The sequence below is a fragment of the Antechinus flavipes genome, chromosome 6 (genome assembly GCF_016432865.1).
Source record: "Antechinus flavipes isolate AdamAnt ecotype Samford, QLD, Australia chromosome 6, AdamAnt_v2, whole genome shotgun sequence".
NCBI classification, from domain to species: Eukaryota; Metazoa; Chordata; class Mammalia; order Dasyuromorphia; family Dasyuridae; genus Antechinus; species Antechinus flavipes.
This window is the reverse complement of record NC_067403.1, coordinates 28,036,923-28,058,953: the sequence shown is the minus strand read 5'-3', so window position 1 is coordinate 28,058,953 and position 22,031 is coordinate 28,036,923. Positions and strand designations below refer to the sequence as shown.

Genomic DNA, 22,031 nt, shown 5'->3' with positions numbered 1-22,031 from the left:
AGATATGTTATAGGTCAATTTGAAAACCAAATTAATGTTCAGTGTTAGCCCAAAAGATAGTTTATGAAAAAAACAAACCCTCAAACATCTTCAAAACTTCAAAATAAAATCCCTCCTAAACTTCAAATCCCAATATTTGACGAATGAATTCATCTTTGATGTCTTAACCCTTTTCCCCCCAGCTGATTTTTTTTATCACACTGCATTTGAGCAATAGAACGTAGGAAATATTTTCTTAGTTTACGTTACTAAACTAAAAGCCAGCCACTTTAGCTTAATCTAGAACATTAGCCACTGCTAACAATTATCTGCAATACACCTTGTTGGCCCAAATATTGGCCACTTTTCCCCTTCAAACTTGGTTGGTACAAGATCTGAATGCGGCCTTGAATTGGATCTTTAGTGAAAGAATGCCAATGAAAGTAAGATGAAGTGAGGAATAGGGACAAAAAATAAATAAAACATTGCTGTCTGAATTGGAGAAAATTGCCTTAAAAATCCCTTCATGGGAAATAAATATTTTAGTATGTTAATTTTGCAAGACTATTTTACACATCTTTCAAAGAAGCGGTCTTATTTTGGATGGATGATTGGGATTATATTTGGGGGGGTAGTTTCTATTCAGGCCAATAAAGTATATATAACTCGGTGCTACTATTTTATATTTATTTGGGAACAACTATTTTAGAATCAGTAATGTCTGAACTGGAAAGAGCTTTCAAATACCAACAACATTTTACAGATGATGAGGAAAACAATTAAGCACCATCTCCAGGGAACCTGGCTATGTGTATGTAGGAAACTCCTGATTTATGTTAGGGAAATTTAAATATTCATGGTATAAAACTTTGGGCAGAGAAATCCAAGTTATCCTAATCTATATCTTGCCACTGAACCTAGATGGCACTGGAGGAAAAAGTGAGGTGATTATCCAGCCTTCCCTCACTTAAATTCACTTGCATTTTGTGACATCATCTCCCTGATGTCAGTTCTTTCAAAAAGGAAGGACAAAAAACTAAGAGTACCAATATATATGTTCTATTGCAGGGAATAAATATATACATATGTATATATATGTACAGATACATATATACACATTAAATAAATATGCCCCCATATGTAATATATTTTATAGATAGACCCTCAGTTGAATTATAATTGAATTGAAAGGCAAATATATTTAGTCAGGAAATCTGGGTTTAAATTCTAATTCCTCTCCTTACTATGACCATGGATTTAATCTCTTTGGGTTTCCTCATCTCTAAATTGTAGAAAAGAATATCTGTATCAGCAATTTCAGAGGACGAGTTTCATAAACTTAAATGTACCATATAAATGTAAATTACTATCTTGTTAATGTCCTGTAGCTCTAAGCACTTGCTTATACAATGGCCCAAATTTTCTTCATTAAAAAATTCACTAAAATTCACTTTACTTACCACAAGTACAAAACAGTAGAGTTTTCCAGAGCTAGAACCCACCTCCACGAATGGGGAAAAATATTTCTTTTATCTTCTCCCATATCATAGCCCCAAGCAAGGTCACAGATGATACTGGGATAACCTTGGTGATTTTGTTACCGGAGATGAAGGTCAGAGTTAGGGCCAGGGAAGGGCAGGCCTCTTGAGTTTTGTGTACAGGTAGACAAAATCTGGCTACTGCATCACTCTGTTAACCAAAAGGCACCTGCCACATCTCCCAACCTAGCCTGGTTCTCATTGGCCAAGAGGACCCAGTGAATGTGAAGAGGAAAAAGGTTTAGATTTTCATGAGACCAATTTCAAGTTTTAGACTGCCACAGAACCCAGTAACTACAGTGTTAAAACTGGTGTCAATTTTTACAGCAACACATCCAGAAGCATTTGATAAGCCTCGGGCAACAGTTGCAGAAATAACATGCAAGGCTAGCATTTTTCTTTGCACTCACAAATCCTTGGAAATGTAAGTATTGTTGATTTACTTCAGGCTTTCCAGCTAGTTTCTGCACACACACACACACACACACACACACACACACACACACACACTCACACAAAGGGTTGTTGATGAGATAGCAGAGAATTACAGTACCACTTTCTTCTTAAGAGAAAGACGTGGAAAATGTATCCTCCACACCTGCTTCTTTTCAAAGGCACTTTATCAAGCCATCCCCAGGTGACAGTTAAAAGCTTACCTCTAACAAAACACTATTGATCATTGGGTTGAGGACCTCAGCCTTCTGGTTGCTCTGTCAAATCAAAACACAAATCAGGTAGATTGAAGTCTATATTGCAGGTCCAAAAATGCTGATTTCAGTGAGTAGAAATTCATTTGTTTTGTTAAGGCATCATTTGTGAATCATGGATTTGTGAATTAAGAATAAAAGAGGTCTTGAGACATCACAGGAAAATAACATTCTAATGCCTCCTTTCAGCCTGATGTCTTGGGAAAAAAATCCTGGATTAAGAATCAGAATATCTAGAATCTAGTCCCATCTCTGTTATTCAGTATTCAGGTGACACACTTAATATCCTGGATCTTACATCTCTAATCTGTAAGACCAGGCTACAAGAGAATGATCTATTTTACGGGCCTCTTGTAATGAGAAATATAATAACATGTGGAAAAATATATATGATTTTAAATGAATATTGTTCTTAGTTCAGATGCTATGATTTTAATTAAGCATTTTCATTCCAGACCTTCAAAATCTATATAATTTACACACTGATACATAATTTGACTCAGGCCAGAAGAAATTAGTTTTTTACACTCCCATATATAGCACAAAGTGCTAATAGCACACTGCAAGCAATAGAGTAAATGAAAATTTATTCAACAAATATTTATGGAGTATATATTATCTGTGAAGGTCCAAGCTAGGTACAGCATGTATATAAAATTATGCAAAATTCAGTATCTATCCTGAAGACATTTATAATTAATTTAGTTGGAGAATTTCTAATGTAGTAAGTAAATATTTGTTGGACAACTGATATTTGACAGTATCCCTAGCTTATATATGAATTGGAAAATGATACTAATATCTTTAGGAAGATATTACTATTTTCAGTATTTTAGGAAGATGTTACTATTTTCAAATAAAAATCATCACTTTCTGTGACCAGTCAAATGTCAAATTATATTGATATGACTGTGAAGAGTGAATCACAGAATAAGGGCAGAAATAAGATCTGGACTTAGATGATTGGAAAAGGAAGTTCCTTGCATAGAGAAACACCTTCTACCAATACAAGTAAGCAACTTCTCTGCAATTTATGGTCTTAGAGAATTTCCCAGAGGGGCATCAGATGAAATTATTTCCTCAAGGCAACAGAACCACTATGTGTCAGAAACTATGTGTGTGAACTCAGGCCCACATTAACCCATTTTGGGGAAAAAAAGGAAACATTTGGTCATTTTTTTCTCCCTTTTCTTCTTGTACTTCTTACCACCTTTGTTTATGAAGCTAAATTGTAGTTGCTGAATTAGATTGCACTGCAAAGAATTAAAACATGAGCACTTGGAAGGGGCAGATGGTAACCTTAAATAATAATGTCTATAGGATCATAGAGTGAGAGGGGACCGCAGGGAGTATTAGCTCATTTCTTACATTTGAGGAAACCAAGGCAATTGAAGTGACTTGCGCACGAACACAAAGGTAAGAAGTATGAGAAACAATATTTGAATCCAGGTCATCTGGAGACAGAATAAGTTTCCTTTGTTCAATGAAATATGAATAGATTTTCTATGTTAAGATAGTGGCTTTCTTTTAAGGAATTAAACCATTTTCGGTTTATCTTTGTGGTGGGATAGTACTTATGAAGTGACTACTTTTTCTATTCTAAAGAGGGAAGGCACTAGACTCATAATTTCATTGGTATAGGAGATCACTGGATGAGAGAACTGTCTGTACTAATGCAAAGGGCCACTTTCTTATCAATTTACAATTTGAGTGTTGTCCAGGGTCCTGAAAAGGTTAAGTGTCTTGCCCACAGTAGCACTGTATGTTTCAGAGAAGAGACTTGAACTCATTTTTTTTTTTCCAGGCTCTAAGGTCAGCTCTCTGTCCACTACACTACAGTGTAGTTCAGTGGAAAGAGGTGGTTTATATGTCAGAAAACCTAATTTTAATTCCTGGTTTTTGTTGTCTATGTGACATACGTGACCTGTAAAATAAAGGGGTTGGACTATTTAGCCTCTAAGGTTCTGTTGACCTTTGAAATTATTCCATTGTATGGAAATAAGATGTTAGGCCCCTTAGATTATATAGATATTGGTGATGGTGAGATTATAATAAGGATTACCCCCCCAAATCTAGCACTTACTATCCACCATTTTGCCCCTATACAAAAAGGGGGAGAGGGGAATTCAAAGGGTTTTCCCTCATTGCATCTAAGATGATAGTCACAAAATTTGCCTCAACCCAAGTAGCTTCAGATGACGATCAATTATAGTTATTCCATAGAGACAAAATAGCATGTACTGCATATTATTTCTAGGGATAATAAAATGGAGTTTAGAGAGAAACTCTTTTGAAATGTAATCCTTATTGTCAGTAACCAGAAAATCCATTATGATATTTGCTCTCAGTTTATCTGATTATCAATAAACTGCTGAAATATAATCAAAATGAGGGTAATAAAATGACATTGATTTTGAGAATGTACAAACAACCTTAAAGGAGTCTGGAGAGCAATATAAACCCATTAACTTCTAGTTATGAATAATGGCTGTGTTCTAGGAGCTAGAAAAAACTCCCAGAAATGATGACTTAGAATTCAGGAATAATAGCTTCACAATACAAGTACTATTATATTGTGAGAGGACTTCCAGAGAAACTACTACTTTGATATTTTTCCTTACTTAAAATATAAAATTTCACCAAAACGCCATCGTCTTTTGCTGAAACCTCTTTATTCTACAATATTTTTAACAAATGTGTTTTCAGATATGGAAGAACTGAAGAAATTCTTAACTTTATGCATATAAAATACATAAATATTTTATTATTATAGGATCTCTCCCCAAAGAACACAAGTTCCTCAGGACAGAGACTCTTTCACTTTTGAATTTGGATCCCCAAGGCTCACTATAGTTCCTACTATATTGTAAGCATCTAATAAATGCTTGTTGATTGGTTGATACGATGGCTAGAGAACTACAGAAGATAATAAATGGCGATTTGCCTAGTGGACTGTGAAATAACTTGCATAGGGTCATTAACAAATTGGACCATATAAAAACATTGGTGAAAATCATGAAACCAAACCAAGCATGACTATTTTCCTGTGGTTTGTAAACTGGCCCTAAAGGCAAGTCTAAAGCAGAAGAAATGGCATAAAACACAGCAAAGGAAAATATTCAAATGAAATAAAAAGTAAATGACATTAAAGAAGATACATGGCCTCAGACTATAGATATCCCTATTTTGCAGATGAGAAAACTGAAGTCCTGTGAAGTTAAATGGTTTTCCCAATCATACAATTAGCTACAATAGTGGCCAAATCAGAACCAAATCTTTGTCCTCTGACTCTCAATTTCTTTTTATGAGTCTATATGTTGTCATAGAAAGAAATGAATTTGGAGGGAAAAAACTGGGTTCAAATCCCAGCCCTGAGTAAATACTCATAATGGGAACAACTTCAGGCAAGTTAGTCCCTTCAAGTCTAACTTTTACAAAGAGAGTGTTTATATCGCAGGGTTGTAAACCTCACAATTTTATACACACGTGAAGGGTCATTGCCTACCACACCACCAGTGTGGTATCATTACAGAAAAAAACACTAACCAAGTTTTTCTAAACTTCATTTAAAGTATTATTTGGTTAAACTTGTTGGAGACATAAATTTCCATCTTGCAACCCCACCACTCTTTTTATTCCCTTTCAAAATCATCTCACTATTTCTTATTAAATGGATGCCAGGCAATATGACGCTATCAATAGACAGCTGGCCTCAGAGGCAGGAAGACCTACTTTCATTTCTCATCTCAAAATGACTAGTTGTGTGACTCTGGGTCACTTATCCTCCATGTTTCTCCAGTTGGAGGACAGTTGCAAGTTTATACTGGTAGAAGTTTCCTCACTGGAGAGCCCCCTACTTTGATGAAGTCACAGGACCACACCCCAACCCCCTGTCCTTATTTTAAAAAATAACATATTCTTACCCCAGTCATGGTTAAAAAGTCAGAAAACTTCTTAGATAAGGAAGCCACTTCATTACACATTGCACTGGTTAATCTGAAGGAAAGACACATGAGACAGATTATTTTAAAGTTATTGTTTAAAAATCAAAATGCTGAAATCAGAATCTTAAAAAGTAATAGATTCAGTCTTGCCACTGGAGATTCATAAGTTCTGGTCAACCAGATAATGAGTGTAATTACTATGGGTTCTGCTTTATTTTAACATAAACATCATGAAAAACACATTTTGATTTGGATGCACTAGCTGTTATTATTTGATATGGGGGTTAGAGTTTGAGGAAAGGAGTGAATGATTCCCTTTTAATACCCTGCCCTATTATTATAATATAAGTCAGACTTCTGATTTGTATAAAACATAAGTACATCCCATAATTGATATAATTATTATTATTATTTTACTGTCTACCCATTTTTCCTTTCAAAGAAATCTTATTCTCTGGGAATGGGCTCTGGCGAGGGGAAGCAATCCCTAAGCTAAGGGAGAAACAAGAAGTACCACGTGCCATCTGAGTCACATCACAACTTAATCACTCTCTCTTCAGGTCCAATGTTGTCTTTTTTTTTTATTTGTATCCTCAGCCCTTAGCATGGTGCTTTACAAAGAATAAGCTCTTAATAAGTGTCTTTAATTAATTCATTCACTCATGTAGGTAATTATGAGATTGCGACACATGATTAGAGCACTTAGACACATTCTGAAGAGGGGGAAGATGGTGATTGTTGCCAGGGTGAATGATACGCTGACCGTGCATTTTTCCAGAGGATCCTTTCTGGCTGCATGGGATATTTGCAGAGGCTTTCCCATCTCCTACAACATGTAAACTGATTGCCATCCCATAGGCAGTATCAGCTTAGACTTCCTAGTAGTGGCTAGGAGTCTAAGCCTTTGTCTCAGGGTATGCTAAGCTGGAAGCTGGAAAGTTTGGGGAATTTTTAAGGAAGAGAAAAAGACAAAGTTGAACTGAATATATTCCCTGAGACAAAGGACTATTTCATTTATTTTGTGTTTGTATTTCCGACGTTCAGCGCGGTAACTTGCACATTGTAAAGTGCTTAAAAAATGATTGCTGACTTGATTTGACTGTCGTATACCCCTAGGAGATTGTAAACGTGAAGGCTGAGACTCTGTCTTTATTTCCCATCATATAGCATAAGAAACACTCAGTAAATATTATTGAATTGAATTGTATCGTAAGTGAAAAAAAAATCTCCTGGCTTCTTAAACTTTTTCCACTCATGATCCCTTTTTCCCTGGGAATTTTTTTTTTGTATGACCCTATGTATGTAAGTATATAAAATAGACGTATAAATCAAATGCTTACTGATAATAAATCATAATTTGGCAATCCCCACATTCGGTTACGAGACCCCATATAGGGTCACAAACCACATTTTAAGGATCGTAAAGAAGGTTTAAGGGAGGCATTTCTACTACAGTTTTCAGTCTAGCTTAAAACAATTTTGAGATTTTTTCCTTTGGTTCCCATGAATGTCTGTAACGGATAAATTGCCAAGGAAAACCAACTAAAGCTGATTCATCAACCAAGAATTTTGTGGTGGAAATTTATTTACACTGAGAATGCCTGCATTTCAAAGCATCTGATCTACTAAAATTGTCAATATAGCCAAGTTCCTATGTCTCCTAACATACTCCAGGCAATCTTGGGGTGGTAACTCTTGGAAGGCAGCCATTACTTCTTATTTCCAGAATGCATTTCCTATTGAATTGCTGGAAGCATTGATTTTCACAGCAATATGGAGGTTTGTTGATATCGAATCTTAATTTTTATGAATCCTGAAATGAATGAGGATGGAAAAAAGACCAAACTATTGTAAAAGGCACTGAAAGTTTTTTAAAAATTAAACTTATATTTACTTGGTAAGAACTTTTGCTTGGTCCTGAGCTGGTTTTTCCACTTCTTGCCCATGAAGAATTAGCTCTGCTACCTTATGAAGCTGTTCAATACAGCGTGCAGTTACTTCAGCAAGACTTTCAATCGATAACATGTACACTTCCTGTAATGAAATAACAAACAAATAGCATCAATATTCATATGGAGAGGCAGAGAGGCTACTGTTCATTAAGCCCAAGGACAACACAAAATGAAACTTGGTGCTCTGAATGATGATTTTTGTAGATGTGACTGAATATTATCTATTATAATGTACTAAAATACCATGAGAAACTGTAAAAATGATTTACATGCAGAAATACTAGTCATTTGAATTAGAAATACCATCCTTAGTGTTATCAAACTGAAAAATTATTTCTCCTTAAAATCTTTATGTTTCATGTCACTAACATCTTTGGCATTGTCAAGTGACTCAATATCAGAAATGGAAATGATTTTATCAGCAAAAATGATATTATAGAATGGGCATTGGGAGCAGCTAGATGGTGCAGTATTTAGAATATTGGTCCTGGAGATAGGAAGACTTGAATTCAAATTCCTTACTAACTGTGTGACTTGGCCAAGTCACTTAACCCCAATTGCTCCCCTATCCATCCAAAAAAGAATAAGCTTACCACTATAAGCTAAAACTCACAGGACTCTTACATCTTACTCTGCCATCTTCCTGCTTCAAATGTGAGCTCCTTGAGCACAGGTTGTGTCTTTCTTGTCTATTTGTATTCCCAGCTCTTTAGCACAGTGCTTTACATATGGGAAGCACTTAATAAATGCTTTATTCATTCACTCATATTTCAATAACTTTGCAAGCTTATAGCTGTGAGTCTATGGTTCTCAATGGAGATGCAAACCATAAATACATTTTCATCCTCTGCATTCATGCAAATATTATTAGTTCTTATTTTTTGTTAATTATTATAATAATTTAAAATTGTATTAATAATATTGTATAACATTATAATATTATACATATATAATAAAATATTGTATAAATAATAATGTATTATTATGATTTCTCTGTAAATATTTCATTGAATAAATGATTGCTTCCAATATTTAAATATAGCATTAAATAATTATGGTAAGTAAAAAGGACATGGAAGAATATGCTATATTATTTATAAAGACATATATGATGTTTTACAACATGTATATGTATACATAATTAGTTTCCCTGGGCATAAAATTACTATGCCCTTAATAAAAATGCTTTTCCTTTTCAATTCCTATAAATCCATGAAGAACTATCAAACTTATAAGAATCTGCAAATTGGCTTATCTAAGAAAGTTGATATGTATTTATGGAATTATCATTTTCTGGAATGGTAGAAAAAAACAATGCTATCATAATTTAAAATAAGAAGTGTTGATTTTAAGAGCTGTTATTGCTCTTCAGTTGTTTATAAGTCAGTTTTTACTCTTTATGACCTCATTTAGGGTTTTCTTGGCAAAATATTGCGATGGTTTGTCATTTTCTTTTCTAGTCCATTTTACATTGCCTGAGAAAACTCAGGCAAACAGAGTTAAATGACTTGCCTGGGGTCTCCCAGCTGAAGTGGGATTTGAACTCAGAAAGATGAGTCATCCTGACTAAAGGCCCTCATTCTATTCTTTCTGCCCAACAGATTAACACAAGGTAATTGTTACAAAGATAGAAAAGTTATGTTTACCTCTAGGGTCTTGGTTTTCTTTTCTTCTTCTTTATTTTCTTCTTCAAGGACTTTAGGATTCTCTTCTTCATCCTCTGGAGTTTTCTCCACTGGCTGTTCAACCACATCAACTGATGTCACAGTTTGGGCTTCTTCCACCCAGTCGTGAGCCTTTTTTCTAGCCTATAAACATCCCCACCCAAAGGAATACGTTTATACTGGAAGAAGGGAGGATAATGAGTATTAAAATCTTTATGTAGATTATATTTACTGGCATTTGTTATATTAGAAATTGAAACTAATAAACACCAAAAAACCAGACAACAATCCCATCAGCCTAATTCTTCAAGCTCTAGTCTAAAAGTCAGGTTGTAAGAAATCATTGGACAACGGTTCTCAAGAGTACACATATTGGATTCCTTTATCTCTTTAAAACAGCCCTTTGAGATTTTGGAAGGAAAGGTTTCATTATCCCCTAACATTTCCATAGCATATGTAAATCGTATATAACTGGGGAGAATATTATATTTCAGAATTCCCTGAAAAATAATATTTATTTTTAAAGAACTTTTCTCTGGATTGATTCTCTATTTCTTTTTTTTATTAAAAAGCTTTTTAGTTTCAAAACATATGCGTGGATAAATTTTCAACATTAACCCTTGCAAAACCCTGTGTTCCAATTTCCCCCCCTTCTTTCATCCCCCCACCCCCGATGGCAAGTAATCCAATATATGTTAAACATGGTAAAATATATGTGTTAAATCCAATATACATATACATATTTGTACAATTATGTTGCTGCACAAGAAAAATCAAATCCGACAGGGAAAAAATGTGGCTCTCTGTTTCTAGACTGTGAAGAAATAATTCTGCTGCTTTGTGGAGTTGCTTGAAACAATGTGCAGACTAAAGAAAAATGAATGGGTCAAAAGACACAAATCAGAATGGAAGAAAATGGTTTGTGGGGACCCAAGGACTCACAAAACCCAAATAGTCCCAATAAGAGGACCATTTGGGATAAAATCCCCACACTGATGCAGTAAAGTAAAACATCTGTAACTCATGGTCTTAGAGAGTTGCCTGCAAATGCTCAGAACTTAAATGCGTTGCTTATGATCGCTCAACTAACATGTGCCAGAACCAGGAGTGGAACCTAGGTTTTTCTGCCTCTTGTGCCAATCCTCTATTAACAATAAGACATACTTATATATAGGACATTCATATATATTCCCTTATCAAGTAAGGATGTAATTTACATATTATATATAAATAAATATTTATGTATATAGAGCATACACTTATAGTGCCCTATCATATAATGTTCATTTAACATTTATTAGTTGAGTGATCCTGGGCAAGTCACTTAATCCCAATTGCCTCAAAAACAAAACAAAACAAAACAAGAAAAAATTCAATGTCATGCTGCTTCTATAGCTAAGATATAAGAATAATGGGCACATCCAAAAAAAGAAAAGAAAAGAAAAAGCAAATATGGCCATTTATTTTCAAATATTTAGAAAAGTAGCCCTTAAAAAAAATGAGGCAGGATTTTAACTATGGTTACTACTGGAGAAAATCTCCTTAGCAGATAGACCTCCTCATCAAGCTGTTAATGTTTCATGAGCCTAATGATATCCATATGAGAAGCTGAACAATGGCTCAGAAGCTTTTGTACCCATGGACTTTCTTTTCAAAAAGGGGGGGGGAAGAATTGTTGACATTCTAGTGTTTTCTGGGGTTAGAGAGTATTCTTGAGAGTCATTTAAACCTCAGCTTCTTAAATTGTTGTTTATTTAAAAAAATTGTTGTTTATATGGTCTCATAATTGAAGGTGGGGGTCATAAAATTATGATTTCTTATCAGTAAATATTTGATTTGTATACCTATTGTATATACCTATATATCTGGGGTTCTTGAGCAAAAAGGGGCCACAAATGGGAAAAAGTTTAACAAGTTCTGCTCTAAATGTTTGTCCTTAGTTATTCCCCCTCAATCCAATCTCAGTCTTCCCTTTGAGTAAGGGGGATGTAGATGAAGGAGGAAATTTCTAGGCTCTTTTAAATCCTGGAACTTCTAGAAATGATACCTGATGAAGAAATCTCTGTTTTGCCATATTTTCTCCTATTTCCTTCTTCATTTGGCTGAATGAAGGAAGGGAGAATGAAAAAAAAAAGGAAGAAAGAGAAAGAAGAAGGAAGGAAGGAAGGAAGGAAAAAGGGAGAGAGGGAGGAAGGAAGGAAAGAGGGAGGGAGGAAGGAAGGAAAGAGGGAGGGAAGGAGGGAAAGAAGGAAGGGAGAAGGGAGGAAGGGAGGATATAAAAAGAGAAGAAAGGGAGGGATGAAGGGAAGAAAGAAAAGGAAAAGAAAAAACAAAGAAAAATACACAAATAACTAGATTTAATGCATAACTCCTAGCTAAAAATGGTAATTGTGAAATATCTAGAAAATAAATTGTCAGCAGATGTATTTGCTCAGTAAAAAAAGTTCTTCAGAAGTATATCAAAGTAAACCTCCAAAACATTAAAATCTTAATATGAAATCACTGAATGGAACAGAATGAAAGCACTTTGTAGTTAACTAGGTAACTGGTTTTGGTCTCAGGATACCTTTATACTAAAAAATCATTAACTCCACTCCTTCATGCAGCTTTTCTTTATGTGGATTATATCTACTGGTATTTGCCATATTAGAAATTGAAACCAATAAATTTTAAAATATTAATTTATTTAAAAAAATAATAAACCCATTACATGTCAATATAAACATTTTTGAGAAAAATTATTTTACAAAACAAAATAGAAGAGTGGCATTTTTTATGTATTTTTGTAAATCTCTTTAATGTCTGGCTTAATGAAAGTCTGCTGAATATTCATATCTGTTTGTGCATTTAGTCTATTGTGTTGTATAGTTTTGGTGGAAGTATCTGAAGACTATTCAGCCTTCTAGAAATATATTGTTGGAAAAGAGAGAAGTACCTTAATAGGCAAGTGACATCTTAACATTATTATGAAAATATTCTGGCCTTATGGGTCTTGAGAAAGGGTCTTGGGGACCCTCAGATGACCTTGGACAACACTTTGAAAAGTGGTGGTCTAGGCTAGTAAAGTCAAAAAACTGCCTAAAACATCTCCCTCTTCAAACCAGATTAAAATGTAATTGAGATCTATAACAAAATCAATAAAAACGCAATAGAACACAGGTCATGTTAATATGTGGTTTTCTATGTCAATATTGCCAAGGCAGCCTTGAGTAAAGCTTAGTGGCTCAATTTCTATTTGAGTGTAACTTTACTGATCTAGAAGAGTCATTTTAGATTTTTGCAGGCAGCATATTGACACAGAAAACCACAAGTTCAAATTATCTGTGATGTATTGTGATCTTATTTATTTGGTCAAACATTTCCCAATGACATTTTAATTCAATTCAGCTTGGGAATTTTGTGGGCATTCAGGCCTGTTCTTTGACATCTCTGATCTGGGCCAATTTTTTCATCTTATTCGAAGGGATAAAACAGAATACTTCAGGTCATACAATTAGGTCAGCTAGAAGCCAGCTCTCTGAATGCCCAGTATTCTTTCCAGAAGACAAAGTAAACCCACAATTCCATTTTGTTTTTCTATTTAAATACTATCCATTGAACTCAACATCCTGCCTAATTCTCATATAATAAATTCAGACTCCTACTTTCTTGTTTTGTTTTTTTAAAGGATTTCTGGACTATAACAAAAGTAATTTTTTTATACAAAGTGATTTTGATATGACCAACCTTATTGAGTTTGTCAGGAGTCGCTGCAACATGTAACTCAAAGAGAAGTTCCGTTAGCATGCTAACAAATTCTCCCTTTTCATCTACAAGTGGAAACAGAAAAAAAGGCAGAAATCAGAAACAGAGCTTACTATTCTCTTTTCTGAGTTCAGGAACTCCCTGTAACTTTATGTCAGGACAAAGAGGAATAAATTGGCATCTGCAACAACTTTCCCTCCTGCAGAGGGGTGAATTTTCTCTCTTTTGACTTTGAAGTGAGCAAAGCAATTTTCCCAAGGGAGCAATAATGGAGAGAAAATTATCCCGGTTAGGCTGCTGTTGGCTTTGCCTGTGGACGCTCCTAATAGCCTGGGAAATGTCTTTTTTTCAGTTCTCTGTGACCTAGAAATGACTTAGCAGCACATTAGGACATCATTATGTCAGTCCTATATAGAAGAGCTAGGGATTTCTTTTATTTGGCTCTCTCAGATGTAAGGTTTTTTAATAATCGACAAATAACAAACATAGTGGGACCTTGTATTCCTTAGATCTCTCTTCCAAAAGTCTAATGGTAATGAGATAGTAAACTATAGAATAATAGGGTTTCTAAAAGCCTGCCTGCTCCCCATTAATACCCTAATAAAGAAATATGTCTGCTGGGCATGTAGATGAATCCCAAATCAATTTAATATGAATGGAAAAGAAGGCCTATGGATCATTAGCTGTTGATGGTTTCTCAATCACATTTTTTAAGTATGAAGGAAATGAGCATTTATAAAGTACTTACTATGTGCCAGCCATGGTGTTAAGGGCTTTTTACAAATATTATTTCATTTCTTGTTTACCAACAACACTACAAGATGTTATTTCCATTTTACATTTAAGGAAACAGAGGCAAACAGGCTAAAGTGCCTTGCCCAGGGTCATGCAGTTAGTGAGTATCCGATACTGGATTTGAACTTGGATTCTCCTGACTGTAGGCCCAGAGCTCTATCCCCTGACCCATCTAATATTACAAGGTCTGTGAGTTTCTCCATGCCTTGGATACTTCAGATCCTTAATGATTCAATCACTTAATTCCTTCCTGCTTATGTTTCCTCCAGTATGCACCTCCTATATGTACCATTGGTCCCATTAGGATGCTTTTCCAGCTTTTATTCCCATTAACACCATTCCTGCCTGAATTACTATATTGAGAACTGTTGAGTTAGAATCCACATGTACTGACTTTACTCTTCCTGATGGTGAAAACCATTAAATTTTAATTTTTTTTTCATTTTTCTTTTTTTTTTCTTCTGTCATTCTCCTTCCTTTTTTACCCTTCAATGACATCATTTAGTTGGAGTTTTCATAAAGCTTTCTTTTAACTCATTTTGCTTCCATTGTTTGACCCTCCTTCATAAAGTGACACTGCTTATTAAATTTCATTATCCTTTTTGATGAGATTTTTACAAAAGGCTGTGATTCTAAACTGATTTTTTTTGGCTGTCACTCATTTTTTTCTGCTTGCCAACTACATCAAGTTCCTCCTGACTAAGGTGCTTTTTAGGTTTTTTTGGTCTGTCTAAATGTCACTTTAGCTTAGCACTTTCTCCTGAATACTGTCACCTCTCCAGACTTCCATGACATTGATTTCTTTTGGCTCTCCTTCTACCTGACTGACCAGTCCTCAGTCTCCTTTGCTTGTTCTTCATAAAGGTCATATCCACTAACCTTGGATGTCATCCAAAGCTCTGTCCTGAGCATCCTTCACTTTGCTCTTTTATACCGTGTCATTAGGTGATTAGAGGTAATAGGACAAGAGAAAAAGGATCCAAGAGAAGGAGACAGTGTAGAATTGAAATGACTAATTACAGGGTTGAGATTATAAAGTCAGATCAGAATTTGCTGTCTGGGGAACTACCGAAGGGTAGAGAGATTGGAGGCCTTGATGAGAGTCAAGAATAGTTTTAGGAGGGGTGAGATGTAGGTAGGAGTGAATAATGGGAGATTACGGCTTGTTAGAATAAGTAGATAGGTAGACAGAATGTCAGATTTTCTAATTAAAGAATTGGAACACTTATCGGTATCAGTGAGATTCCGTATATAGCCATATCTATGTGAGGCAGGGGGAGAATGAAAATAATAGATCATGGGATTTATGATAACTGAAGAATTGGGAGACAAAAGGGAGAACATCAATATGAATTTTAAACAGCCCTCATATAAGGGAAGAGAAGATGAAAGTGAGCCTGATGTTGAACTCCTAAGAGAAAAGAAGTTGGAAACTGACCTCAGTACCAGTGCACAGCCATCTGTTGGTTGAGTTGTTTAAGTCGATTCTACCTAAATATCCCTCACATTGGAATATTATATTAAGGCTCTAACTACTCTTCTCTTTCCAGGTTAACCCATCCTAGATATTTTTAACAAAGTCATTCTTATAAGGATGCTCCCTCAAGTCATCTTCCTGTTCAAAGTTCCTCAGTATCTTTCCATTGCTCACTAAAGTCCAAAATCTTGACATTCAGTGTCCTGCAACTTCTAATCCAACCTATCTTTCCAGTCTTTACTTCCCATGATTTCCCTTTATTCACCTAAATTCATCCATTCTCTACTTCCTGAAGAGGTCTTGTGCTTGTCACTGACAAGATGTATGGAACTGAACATTTTATCAGCTGTATGGATTAGCCTTTGATGAGAGTATCAGTTTTAGGCAGTAGTAAGAGATCATGTATTGCAATCACAGCATTTAAAAAAAAAATCTGCTTCTAAATAAAGGATCATTCAAAGGAAATGTCCATAGAGCTACACTTGTATAAGAGAAGAAATGGGTTCTAGTTCCATTAGATTGTGTACTCCTTGAGGGCAAAGACTTACTTTTGCTTCCTTTTGTATCCCCAAAGCTTAGCACAGTATCTGGCACATAGTAGGTACTTAATAATGTTTATTGACTGACTGAATAATCATCCAGTCATCTCCTTGATGCCCAATCTCTTCTGAGAAGTAAGATGCTGAAGGAAGCACTTACTCTCTTAGGTCATTTGTGTGGCTTACATCTCCTACAATTCCATTACAATAAAAGATAGACCCTTCTTTAGTCTTGCATCTTTAAAAATTGAGCAAAAAAAAAAAATTACCAAACTCACAGAAGAACATCTTACTGCTTAAATCTAGAATCTGAATTTATCCTATGAGAAAAACTCCACTTTTTCCAAAAGAAAATCCATCAAAAGATCCGTCACTCCTAACACCATCTCCTGTACTTCCTTCTGTAATGCTCATAAAAATTCTGGAAATTGGTGCATCATGTTCTTAAAATTCTATGTATAGTACACTAGTTCTTGTTCTACTTCTGTTATTTAACACATCTGAAAGGTTAGTTTTTTAAATCAATTTTACAAATAAATACAATAGCTGTATATCAAGTTTTTAAATTTTTTTTTTTATCTTACCGTTTTCTTCTTGATTTTCTTCATTCTCTGATTCCTTTGGTGTAAAGATGTCTTTGATAGCAATTAAGTCATTTTTAATGCTCTCCAGTTTCTCTCCATCAAGTGATGCTAAAAATGACTGAATCTGCAAACAAAATGGGTCAACTTAATGTCTCTCTATTAATAAGTATTAGTTTCAGTTCTTCCTAAGTCTCATGTACCTGATACTCACTGCCATTAAGTAAATTTAGTCAGTAGGAAAGTTAGAACTTGGGGAACAAGTGAGTAAGTTAGGATTTTTAACCATGAAGCTATCATTTAATAAATGATTATCAATATGACTTCTTACTTTAACTTAGGAAGAAAAAAATACACTCTATCTTTTGTACAGAACTGAGAAGGGACAGGTCAAAGTTAGATCTAAAATTATTGATTCAACACTTGACAGGAACACATGAATTGCTAATAAGGAATTTTTACTAGTTTCCTTATTAACACAAGCCTGATCCACATTTAAAAATTTAATAAGTAGCTATTTTACAAGGAGAAGGGAACTGAGGAACTATGAATAATAAGCCTGAAAATAATCAGCAAAAAACACATTAACTGTTAGCTCTTCAACAGCTGGAATCAAGTTGAATTGCAAGTCAATAGTTGACAGCAAATCCATACTTGGGAATTTTTAACTCTTTTTTTGATTATCACGTTGAGTCTGTTTGTTTGAACATATATCTTGCGTTTTTAATTGGTTGAGCAAACTAGCATACGTTTACATTACCATCCATAAGTACAATCACATTTTCAAAATGGTGGGTTTTTTTTTAAACATTTATCAAAAATACATTTAATGTTAAGAGACAGCAAGGTACACTGGAAAGAGATAGTTTTAGAGTGAGAAAGACCCAGGTTCCATTCTTATCTCAAACATAGGCTATGTGACTCTAGGTGAGTCATGTAACCTCACAATATCCTTGGAGCAACTACTTTAGAAAATAAAATTCAGAGAAGGTGCCAATTTACATCGATAGAAGCTCCTTAAACCAATGTAATTTCAAAAGAAAAGTTTAGGATTAATGCATTAGGATAGAGAATTTTTAGGGGCAAACAAAGGATATGTCAGTTTTGCTAATTTGGTAATTTCATTTCAATTCAAGAAACTGTGTGTACTACATACAAGTTACTGCTCTGTTAGGGACTAGGACTACAAAGGGGAAAATAATAGTTCTTGTCCTCAAGAAACTTATATTCTATTTACATTCATCTTAGTTTTGAGGTGGATATAGATCTTAGGATGGGATTACTGGGATGCCCCTCAAGTTTATTGTTCTCTGAAGGAAACACTACCTTCTTCCAGTTCTTAGAAAGTGTGTTGGGTTACAGGGATGTGACAAAACTCCAAAAACTACTTCTCCTTTGTCCATCCAGGGTGTCAAATATTACTACTACCTTTTTTTTCTACAGATAATCAATCCGAAAGAACAAGGAAAGGTGTTATAGAAAGAGCAGTTAGCAATAGTTAGAATATAGTTTCTTTCATATTCTAGGTTTTGAGTTACCTAGCTAACTCATAGGTTAAGTCACATGGAAATATGAAAATCTCTGAGTCTCATTTACAAAACACAGGTATTAATATTTTCACTATGTAGCTCACAAGATTGTGGCAAAGAAAAGATTTTACAAAATTTAAAGTTTTATATCTCTGTTGATACAATATGAGTTATTATTACTTATTCATCTAACAAACAATTTTTTGGGGAGGTTGCTAATGTGCAAGGTACTATGGGGGAACATAAAGATGAAATGTCATGGCTGCTAGCACAATAGAATATAAACTTCTTGAAGGCTGCAATTATTTTCTTTATATCCTCAGTATAGAGCATAATGACTAGTATATAGCAAGTGCTTAATAGATGCTTGTGGATTGGTTTGGACTAAGGGTCTTATAATGTAGTAGAGAGCTTTTGATTTTTATTTGAATCTAATTCATTCATCTATTTATTAACTGATTTATTCATTTAGTAAATATTTCTTGAGAAGTTACTATTTGTCTAGCAAAAGCTAGGTACTATGGGATACTCCTTGCTTTTAAAGGTCTTATGGTTTAATTGGATAGATGGGGCAAAATACAAGATAATGAAATAACAGATGTAAAATGATTCCATAAAGCACCATTTTAAGAGTTATAATGAAGAGTTATAGAAGATTAGGTATCCAACGAGTGGTTCTTTTATTGATCAGGCTGCTTCATCTATATCTCAAACTTTTTAGGATTTAGGATTCCAGGTGGTACTGGATCTTAGCACAATTTGTCTTAGAATCAACAACCACTGAAGACTGATTGAGTCTTGTAGACAAATAATGTATTGAGATGTTACAACTTAGAAGCATAACATTTTAGGAAACACAAATACTAATAGATCAGCTTTATAAAATGTTCCTTTTTCCACAGTAATGCTAGAATGGCTGCAAGTATATACGAGCCAATGTGGTACGATAGAAAGAATATCTAAGTATGGAGTCATACTCTCTCACCTCTGGTGTTGAATGATCTTGGGCAAAGCCAACTTGCCTGGGTTTTCTCATCAGTAAAATGAAGGGCTTTTGAGACTTGGCAGCTCTCTGTCTATGAGCCTACGAGAAATATGTGTCTGGCGTGGGGGGCACAAAGCCCTTTCTGGTGGGCCCTAAAGCTCTTCCTGGTGGGCTCCATGCACCTGCAGCTAATGGAGCTACAAGCCAGACGAAATAGCTTTAGGAAACTTAGTCCCAGACCAGCAGCTTTCCTTTACCAGCTTCCCTGAAAGGACTATCATCACTTTAGATAAAACATATGTAAATATATTTGATATAATAGATATAAAATATATGTAAAAAGTATATATAAAATACAAATAAAATGTAAAAATATGTAAAAATAAAGTTTATATAAATGTTGTTATTACTATTAAGTCAATGTGGAACTTCTAGGTTCTTCTCTGTCACAGCTCTATATGGGGAGAAGAGCTTTTTTTAAAAAATTGAGAATAATATTGGATCCAGAGTCAAAAGACCCCAGTACAAATGGTCTGTGTTAGCTATGTGACCTTAGGCAAATCTTGTAGAGAGAGTTTGGGGCCTCAATTTTTTTAAAAAAATAAGTAGATTAAATTAGATGATCTCAGAGGTCCTTCCAGCTCTAAGCCATAGACGGCTATTAAAAAATGGATGTTTTCGAGAAAGCAATAATTATGTGGGAGAAGCCTGGCCTTAGAATGTAAGTTCCTTGAGGGCAGGGAACATAAGTTTTACTTACTTTGTATACTCAATGAGGCACAGTCACCGGCATTTGTTCAATCATGTGAACCCCATGGACCAAACCAAGCCAGTACTCTCCATGGGGTTTTCTTGGCAAAGATACTACAGCAGTTTGCCATTTCCTTTTCCAGTGGATTAAGGCAAATTTACTCTGACTTACCCAGAACCCCATAATTATTAAGCACCCGAGGCTAGATTTGAACTCGGGCCTTTTTTGTTGTTGTTTTGCTTTTAAATTTACAAATTTATTCTGTGTAATCCACAAACTTTGTTTTAAAATAAAAAGACAAAACAACAACAACAAAAACAAAATAAAATAAAATGGCAAAAACATGACAACATCCAAAATTGAGACCCTCCTATTTTCAAAAACAAGAGCTCTGAAGAGCTCTACCAACTGAAGAATACTTCTAAGACAAAAATAAGGAATGGGGCAATGATATTATTTCACAAATAGAATTTTATGTAAGGAAAGGAACCTTTCTGGGGCATGGCTGTTCTTACAAGCAAATGGGGAAAAGCATGGGAGGAAAAGACAGGAAAAAATGAAAATTCTCTCTTGGCCCAACATTCTATCCACTGAAGCATCCAGTTATCTCCATGTGCCTGGCATATAGTAGGTGCTTAATAAATGCTTGCTGGCTGAATGAACAGAGTGGATACTTGAATCAAGAAATAGTCTTAACTGCAAAACCCTTTCTTCCAGGCATTAGACCATATTTATTATCACAGAGGCTATCTAGTTTTTCCTTAATAAGAGTTTCCTTTTCCTTAGTCTACTATGGGCAACATGGTTGCAAGTAGGAGAGTACTTGGCTGTCTTATAGGATACATTTGCCAGGTTTCTATTAGACTGAAAAAACAGAAATGTGATCTGGGCTTTCAGGCCATGGACATTTATTTTCTGACACAACAGTGGTAAAAATACTGATATAATCTGAAATCTAAAAGCAGGTGAACCTCCCTGTTTTGTTGAATGTCAACCAAGGGCACAGGGAGCGGGATGGTGCTCATGGGGAGTCTCCAAGGAGGCTCTTCAGACCTGCTTGAGCATCCTATCCCAGACCTGATCCTTAAAGGATTGATCTTGCTGGGGGAGGGGAAAATGTATTTTTGCAGCAATATTTTCCATCAAGTGCCGCTGGTCCTAGTGATTTCTGGCTTGCTGCTGTGTTGGGTGTTGGCAGCAGAAGCAATAAAAATTGGAGAATACGGGGAAGCTGTGAGCATGAGTAGTTAGTCACTGTCACTAACAGAGACAGTAACACAGACAAATGAGACTTTAAAAAAGAATTGAATCTAGCGGTAGAAATTCTGGCGTCCTAAACGTTTAAGTATGTTTCACGTTGAACATTTCCACCATGAACCACATACCTTGAGTTCACTTTCATTAGAGAGAATTTCCAGCGCTTCCAGGTGGGACAAACCTTGATATTCATCAAAAAGCATCCCATAATGTGCCGTCCTTTCTGCCGTGAGCTGTTGAGCCAATCTCTGCTTCTCTTTCTCTTTTGCTTCCCGTAACATCTGCAGAAATATACAGCGTTTGCAAGCCCATCTGCTTATTTAAATACTCTCCTCTGATAGAAAAGTGAAATTATTAAAAATTGAATTTGCATTTGGAAAGATTAAAGTTTTAGTTGCTCTATCCTTTCTCAGAAGGCTTTCTTTTGATTCACCTCCTTAGTAAAATATTTAGGTTATGTTCTACTTTTGATTTTCCATGTGACCATTTGCAAATGTATTTATTTATTGATTACTTTTTAAAAATTATCTAGCTACAATTCTAAGAAATGTTTTCAGTACCAGGAATGGAATAAAAATGGAAATTTCCA

At 35.0% G+C, this 22,031-nt stretch overlaps 1 protein-coding gene across 1 annotated transcript in view; it reads right to left on the bottom strand.

Moving 5' to 3' along the window:
- The window catches only part of FAM114A1 (family with sequence similarity 114 member A1), a 69,726-nt gene that overhangs the window by 5,529 nt on the left and 42,166 nt on the right, over positions 1-22,031 (bottom strand). Inside the window, 7 exon segments of the mRNA XM_051963755.1 lie at positions 2,174-2,227; positions 6,148-6,220; positions 8,063-8,202; positions 9,767-9,928; positions 13,511-13,593; positions 16,924-17,047; positions 21,571-21,723. Coding sequence (XP_051819715.1) covers positions 2,174-2,227; positions 6,148-6,220; positions 8,063-8,202; positions 9,767-9,928; positions 13,511-13,593; positions 16,924-17,047; positions 21,571-21,723 — 789 coding nt within the window.